The 8791-nt window shown below is 34.9% G+C and overlaps 1 protein-coding gene across 3 annotated transcripts in view; it reads right to left on the bottom strand.

Moving 5' to 3' along the window:
- LOC110114727 overlaps positions 1–8791 on the bottom strand; it is a 16602-nt gene extending 7811 nt beyond the window's left edge. The window contains exons 1-2 of one of the 3 annotated variants that reach the window (XM_020847706.2): positions 8673–8791; positions 8268–8530 (exon numbers count right to left, since the gene is read on the bottom strand). In XM_020847706.2, coding sequence (XP_020703365.1) covers positions 8268–8375 — 108 coding nt within the window. In that variant the 5' untranslated portion in view covers positions 8376–8530; positions 8673–8791. Of the gene's footprint in view, positions 1–8267; positions 8570–8672 lie in introns of those variants that run through there. The other 2 variants (XM_020847704.2, XM_028700409.1) reach the window with 2 other exon arrangements.

The following is an 8791-nucleotide window of genomic DNA, read 5'->3' as shown; positions in this document are numbered from 1 at the left end:
ATCAGTCGCTAAAAAAATATATAAATAAAATATTTTAAAAACACCCATACACGCTTTTCTTAGCGTGGTGGGGGATCGAAAATTACACGGCCGCGGTGTCCTCGAAAGAGGGCACCTACCATACACGCTTTTTTTAGCGTGGTGGGAAAGGCCCAGTTTTCCGTAGTTTTCCCTTAAACGGGGGAGACGCCGGAAGGCTGCTGAAATTTCGGGTGAACGCAATATTACATTTGGACTCGATTGCACTCGAATGACATGCAAGAACAAAATGCTGGAATTTGATTGAACTCAAAGGACGATCGAACTTGGACTCAGCTTGTGAACATTTGGACTTGATTGAACGAGGGACTCAGACTTATAAACTTGATTCAATCGACCTAAGTGAATTTAAACCCAAACAAATTTGAAAATATAAAATTTGAACTTACATTTGATTTGAAAGTCAAATGAGAAGAACAATTTGGGACCTGGATTTGGTTGAACACAGAAGAACAACAAGGGACTTTGATTTGGACTTGAACAATAGAACAAAGAGGTTAAATTCAAATGAACCAAAATTCAATCGAACTTGAGCTTGATACTTGAATTCAAACAGATGACTTGTAAACAAGGCCTGGACATGGTTGAACTCAAAGACAAGGATTTGTACATTAACATATTTGAACAAAAGACTTAAAATCAAGCTTAATCAAGGAGACTTTGAACTCAAAGAATTGAACCATGACGAACTCAAGTGAATGTGGAGAACTTGAACTTGCCAAAATCACATGAGACTTATGAACTTGGTTTGAACCAAGTTATAGGGGCTTGTAATGAATATGTGATAAGCAAAGGCCAAATGCAATTTATTTGCAATAAAAGAAAAACAACAAGGTCTTGACTTCCAAATAATGGTAGAAGATTTTCACATGCATGAATATCCACATACAACATGTATGATTGTCTACCTACAACAAGCAATAAGTGTTTCATGCCTACAAAATAAAGAAAGAGAAAGCTCCTGATGAATAAGTCAATCCCCTAAAAGAATGATACAAATAACATTGAGCTTGTATTGTTCATATCAGTTAATCCCCGAATCTACATAAAAAGCTTGAAGGCAATATTGAGTGGAGTTATTAGCAAATGACATGTAAAGGGGATGATAACTCACCAACAGAATATGCTTAGAAACATTATAGCAAATATGGCTTGCATAAAGAAACTAGTAGAGACATGCAACAAGTGAGATATCAATGAATACACGAATTTCCTACAATCAAGAGAGTTGACAAGTGACATGTGATGAATCCAAACATGCAAAGCATACAAGAGGTATAAGCAGATACATCAACCCCTTTGCGAGCAGAAGGATCTAACATGGAATAAGTGCAAAGGCCCCTAAAGAGTGTAGAAATTTATACGACTTGTTATTTGTATACAAAGACTATATACCTGCTATGTGAACAAAATACCTACACACCTACAAGTTATCATAACAAAAGATGGTGAATGTTACAACACTTCTACGATCAAATACTACTCCAAAAAAGGATCTGCAATACATACGATCTCTCTACGAAGACAGATATATGTGCCACATGCCACTAATGGGTAGATGCAGAAAGACTTCAGTAAGTGCAGTATCCTGAAGTCACTTTCAATCTATGGAATACATCTACCTGCCTACCTATAACAGTGGAGGATGTACTGAAAGGATCAAAGACAAAAATAAAATATATGAAGAATATGACAAGTGAAAGTTCCTACGATCCAAAAGGCAGGAGATTAGTTAGTGCACTATTATCTGCCTACAAAAATCAACAAATAGTGCACGACAGTCTACCTGTACGAAGCAGCGAATAACTCTATTCAGAAGCTGCTACGCCACGCCACCGGATCTGCAACATAACGAAAGTTCTCTCTCGTGATCGAGAGGGGTAATTAACTATAGGGGCTTGCGCCTATAGGAAACCAGAACTCAAGATCATAAAGTCCTCACAAAATGAGGACAAAATCTCTGGGTAGTGTCTTATCTACAAACCCATCTGCCTTCCAAAATTAACCCCAGAACTTATTCCGTTAAAACTCCCTCGCCGAATAAAGAAAAGCGGGGAGGCCGGGGCCGAATTTTTGGAGCCCACACTATATTACTCAAATGTAGTCATTTAGTAGTATTAAAATTTGAACAAAATCTATAAACAGAGAGTTAGAGGATGAGTCTAACACATTCTAATTGACTCATGTCACATCAATCTTAAACTCTTTAATAAAAGTCTAATAAGATCCTTGAAGAAAATTCTCTCACTAGCTTTCCTATTTCTCTCTTATTTATATATTGGGCTTGATTTATGTTTGTTAATGAAGTCTTGGTGTCACCCATGGATAAATCTAGATCCAACATTCTTCAAGGTATGATAAGCATAGAAGATGTCAAGGGAAAGAATTCAAATCATGGATGTCCTAACGAAAGGGAGACATCTCCGCAAGTTGAGCAATAGGATTTTGCCACTTCAAAATAGTTGAATTGGATGGGAGACCATTTGAGAACAATGATAAAAGGAGTGTTTAAAACAAGACAATCATGCTCATCCACTCAAAGAATGTAACTCGGCCAATTTCCCACTTCGCCAATAATATTATAGTTTCTGCACTCCTTCACCAACTTCCACTAAAGACATTTCATCTAATTCAAGAGAAATTGAAGAAGAATCTCCTCATCCTTGCCAAACCAAGACTCTTTGCTCAACCTACCAACACTTTTCCATCCAAATTGTAGATGGTCCACCCTTAATGAAATTCAAAATGCCTATTTTCAAGGCTTATTTAAGGAAGTTAGATTAGACCAATCATATCACTAGATTCAAGTCATCTAAACACAACATCAGCGATGCTATTATAATACCCAAAATTTTGTCAAAAAGGTAAACATACAAAAATGTTAGAGTTATTTTTATTAAATACTTTTTTTTTAACATTGTGATATATATAAGGGTACATATGTAAGTTCGATTAAATTCATTTATTAGCCTACATCATTACTTGTTCATTAGTAAGTAATTAACATCTAATTAATTTTATTATGGTGATAGATTAGTAATTAAAATGTAATTGTTACAATTTGAAATTAATGTAGCAGATTTCAGCCCAGTACAATTCCACTAAATAGAGCATGCAATTGGTGGATTTTATGAGAACTGTGATCAACGGCTGGGAATAGCTAAGAGGTCTTAGTGGATTTAGGTTTATATATATTAAATTAATAGTGGAGGATAGTGTATTAAACAATCAGTACATGAAGCATTTTCCTTAAGCCATCTTAGGGTATTCCATTCTCCCTACCCGACAGAGATTTTTCTGGTGCTGAAGTTGGTCGTGAAAAGCTAGGAGGGAATATACCGAGCTTCTGCTACAGGTTGCAGTGGAGGAGGAATTTAACAACATTTAAGGAAAGATATATAGAATATTAAGGTTGTTCTAGAATGTTAGTTGCTGGAATTCAGTAAATGAGTGTTGAAAATACGGTTTGCTACATTTAATTGGAAGAAATCAGCTGTTGTTAGCTGAAATCTGTATAGAACAGTTGTTTGTTGAAATCAATAGGATTAAAAAAAGGGAGAATTATATATATATATATATATATATAAACACAAATAAACACATAAACACTAAAACAAATAACTAGAAAACAATAAAGTACAACTAATTGTATACTCCCCCTTTTGACATCACCAAAAAAAGAGAGAAAACACAAAGAAAGAACTCCAAAGTCCAACCAGATAAATAACCTAGAAATAAGATCCCTGATCAGGTGGTGGTGGTTGGCAATATTAGTGAATATTATCAAATTGCTCGTCGAACCATGCCATGTTGGTCTCATATTATTGTTGTTGCTGCTGAATATAGCTATCCAGTCGGAACTCCAATCGATCAAAACGTTTTATCAACTCCTCTTAGGAACAAGGCTGGAATGCTGGTGTAGGTGCTGGCAGTAGTGCCAGTACGGGCTTCGGTGTAGGTGCTGCTACAGGACGAGCTCCCCTTCCTCATTAAAATTAGGTTCTTCTTCTAGCTCGTGTTCTCGGTGATGACTAAAAAAAACATGGAAGGAACTATCGGTACAGTAGATTAAAAAATAATTAGCAGTAGCAAGATAGATAAGTTCATATTTTTTATCCAGGATATAGGCAATGATATGACCAAGAGAAATATTTTGCTTCCTTCTAGTGGAAGGAAGGTGAATGGGAGTAACATTATGAATGTAATCGATGATCATTTGAGCTTAATCAAATTTTTTTCAAACATTATAAAGTATATAGTTAAGGATAGAAGTGAGGTAATATTTATGTGATCTCCAGCTTTAGGAATGATTGAGGTTCTAAGAACATGCTGGATAAGAAGGGCATTTTGATTCAAAGAGTGGACTAGGGTTGATGTTGATCTAGGGCAATATTTCTGATGGTTAAATTGACAACACTCCAATCAAAGTCACCCCTAGAATACATTGAATGAGGTTGAGGTCCTTTTATGGATAGGTTGAGATATTCACCTAAATCTTTCTTGGTTATTCCTATGGGTCGCCTACAGATATAGAATCTCATGATGTGAACAACGGAACTAATCCTTAGACATGTGAAAAATTCACAAAGAAGTTCAGAATTAAAAGGAAAAAGCGAGGGCAAGCAAGAATTTCAGAGTGGTGGATGTGAAAAGATTTAGCACTTCATAGTTTAGGGCTTGTTGGTTCAGTAGTTTAGATGAGGTTATGCGCGAATCTGGATCCTGATTTTGTGACTTTGATGATAATAAAAAATATGATTTTGTCTATCATGTTTTCTCCAATTATGATTATTGGATATTTATTTTCGCGCACTAACATTTCAGGTCCACCGTAAACCGTGTAAAGTGATCAACTCAAAACTTGGTTGAATAGGTTTATATTTTCTTAAGATTTTGTATTTTTCATTTACTTGATTTTTTTATAATTCTTGAGTTAAGGTGGATGCTAAACTTGATTATTGTGCACACACACATGGGAGAGAAAATAATTTTTACTTTTTAGAACTAATCGCACTGTACGATTAGATGCTTTTGAAACATCATAAAACAAATAATTTTTTTATTATTTTTTTTTAATTAATTGTACTATACGATTTGTTCAAAACAGAAACCTTAGCTGCTAATCAAAATTAAGTAAGTTTTTTAAATTTCAATTTTTGAACTAATCATACTGTAAGATCCCATTCGTACAATATGGTATTTGAAATTTTATTTAAATTAATCTACGTGATTAGCCAATAAATCAAGGTTTAATAAATATGATAAATCGTACTGGACGATCTATATAGACAAAATCCGATCTCCCTGATATCTTATTGGACGAAACCTATATTTTTGAACTAATCGTATTGTACGATGTTAATTGTACTAGACGATTTACCGAGATGATATCTAATCTCCCAGTGATTGTCCTGAACAACCATAAGAAAATTGAACTAATCATACCGTACGATCTTCAAATCATACTTACGATTAGTACACAGAAATTGAATATTTGTCCCATGCTTATTCCTTTGTACTAAACGAACTCATTTTTTTTAATAAATCGTACTGTACGATCCATGATCTTATTGTACGAACAATTACAGACAAATTAAAAAATTAGGATTTTTTGAAGCATTGTTTAAATACATTGTTAAAAGACTCTTTGAAAGTTTTGGGCTATTGTATATTCTGGAGAAAGAGCTTTGATAAAGATCTTGAAGAGCTTTGGGAAGGAGAAAGGGGAGGTTGTGTGTGAGTGAGAATGAGTGTGAGAGGATTCCACATGGTTGATTCGGGCAAGCTTCTACCTTGTTTCCTCCAAGTGTCTTATTTGGTTTCTTGGGTGGCTCTGGGAAGAACTTCAAGGCCAAAGATCGTTGAGGTTCTCTACCTTCACCCGGAGGGTGAAAAAGGAGTGCTTCCTTCACCAGGAGCGTGAAAAACAAGTCGAGGTTCTCTGTCTTCACTATGAGGGTGACTCTGCCGCATCGGGTTGGTGAAAAAATTGTAAGGGTTTCTTCGCCTAATTGTAGGGGCTAAATGAGAGACTATAGTTTTTAGTGCAATACTCGGAGAGGAGCATTCTGATGAGTGGACGTCGGTCAAGGTTGACTGAACCACTATAAAATTCTGGTATGCTCGTTCTACTTTTCTTCTACGCACTTTTATTTTCGAATTTTAATTTTCTGTGAATTTATTTTTTAAAAAAAATTCATGTTAAGAATGTTGTGGTTGGTAGTAGATTGATTTGATTGAATTAACATCATCATTGTGATTGTTATTACGTTTATTAGCTTCCGCATTGGGTGATTTAATTTCTCTAAGAATATCAAAAAGATCTTTTTTTTTATTAAAGAAAATTATTTTTTATTAAAGAAAATTTTTAAAACCCTAATTGAGATTTAACACCCTCCATTGAACTTTTAACATTGCTTCTATGTATTCACTCTTCTTCTAAGTTATTTTTCCTTTTTGCAAGAGAATAGAAACAATTTTTAGGTCAGAAGGATCCTCAAATCTCTATATATTGGCAGAAAGCAAGTGACTATAAAGAAGAAGAAGAAGAAGAGTGGTAGTAGAAGAACCTCAAAATGACTCTCTGGGCAAACATTTAGAAACATTAATAATTTTGATGTATGGGGAAAAATAATTAAATCCATCTAATCAATTGTAATCAGTATGCCCACTTACCAAAGGCTAAATCAAGTTATGCAATTTTTTTCTTTTTTTCTTTTCTGATGTCTTCAAAAAACAAAAGAATTGGTGAAGTAATGTGCACTTAATGTCCCTTTGGTTAATTCAATCAAATTATATTCCTAGCATGACTGGATTCAATTATACACCAGCACTAGAATCAATTTGTAGAAATCTTATCTAGAGAAGCATATTCATTAAGTCGCCAATCTTTAACTCAAATGTAGTCCATCCTGTAGAGTTGAATCTCTAACAAAACCTATAAATAGGGAATTAGAGGATGAGTCTAAGACATTCTAATTGACACATATCACATTAGTCTAGTAGTCTCCAATAGAAATCTAATATGATCCTCAAAGTTTCTCTTTTTAGCTTTCTCATACTTCTTTCTCTTAATTTTCTCTTAGGCTTGATCTATGCTTGTTAGTTAAGTCCTGATGTCACCTATGGACAAACATAGAACCAACATTTATGTTGTGCATCTCATTTTGCTTACACTATTCTTACCATGCATTGTCTTGTGTTCATGTTTCCTTTCCTCTTGAGTCATTGCCCCTCCATCCCTAGTTCAAAGAATTGTGAGGGGTAGAGAGATCAAAGATGAGGTGGCAACAAACAAAAGTCGAAGATGGTTGGTTAGATGAACTTGGAAAGATGAAAGCTCCTAAGGTTTTCCACTCCTATTCCTCCATTATTATTATTACTATTATTATTATTTGTTAATCGCCACTCCAACTTGCATCTTGAGCAATTGCTTCTTTTTCAATGTGCCCTTGCCTTTTTTATTTCTTAGATTTTACAATCTTTTCTAGAAGAAATCCAGTGTGAATGATTCAAATTTGACTCAACTTGTTGATCTGTTTTCTACATGGATGCCGAATACTCCAATTATTTTCAGCCACGTTTTTGGAAATAGCGGTATACTCGTTGTATTGTTACAGTGTTGGAACATGATGCGTTTAAAGTTTCTGCTTATGAATAAGACTAAAAATGGAAAAGAAAATAAAGTTACGAACACATCAATTATAAGGAATTAATTTAAGTAGTGAAATCCTTATATAATACTGAACAAAATGATTTCAATCTAAGATTACGCTGGCATATGCTAATATAATAACACAACTAAATAGACAGCATCTCACAGGGAGCACCGAGCCACCATCTTAATACCACAGGCTTCCCAATAACACTGAACCAAAAAAACAATTTAAAATCAGAAGCATGATATCAAACAGAGCATAAACTAGTATGCCAATATCTGCAAATAAAAAAAAATTAAAGCCCTCCAATCCATCATGGAACTAACAAAAAAAAAAAAAAAAACATACAGAGGGGCGGCAATTTAAAATTACTTGAAACAATAAATTGGCGTCTTAATTGAATGGGGGATTTCAAGAAAATTAAACTCGCAAATTGCCAAAAAGCTGCAATTACATTATGGCACTAATAATCAGCTAAACAGAAATCAAATGGAAGAAAGAACCCACAAATAACTGAAATTCACAACAAAGATGACAACTTTATTGAAGGATTCGCCCCAAAAGACATACCGCAAGCTTGGAATCCACAGTCACGGACTTCTGTTTCGAGGTCGAGATCTCCGTTTTCTTCCCGCTGGATTGCAATTTTACCCGAGTCGCAGTCGCAGCCGCCGACATCTCCCCGACGCGTAAGCGATCTGACGTTTTTCTCGACCTTATCTCGATCTAACTCAGGCGTTTCTTTCCGGAAAATAGATTTAACGGTTCTGGAAATAAAATCTGAACGCACAATCCAGAGCTTAAAGCCTTTCCCTTTTTCTTTTTAACGATCCCTGTCATAAGAAAACTGATAAGCGTCAACGAATGGTACCTATGGTATGTGCTAATCCAATAATTTTCTTTTGTGACATATAGATTTTACTAATAAGAACATCCTAAATAAAAATAATAACAATAAAAGGGAAAAAAATTTACGTGCTTAGCCCACCATCCTTTTAAAAACGGCGACGGACTCCTTCGCACGGGCCCTTTCAGCATAATTCAGCGAGCAGCGTTAACACCACCACAATAATATCGAACACCTTTAAATGTCG

Source organism: Dendrobium catenatum, unplaced genomic scaffold (genome assembly GCF_001605985.2).
Source record: "Dendrobium catenatum unplaced genomic scaffold, ASM160598v2 fragScaff_scaffold_1516, whole genome shotgun sequence".
NCBI lineage: Eukaryota > Viridiplantae > Streptophyta > Magnoliopsida > Asparagales > Orchidaceae > Dendrobium > Dendrobium catenatum.
This window is presented reverse-complemented; position numbering and strand designations above follow the sequence as displayed.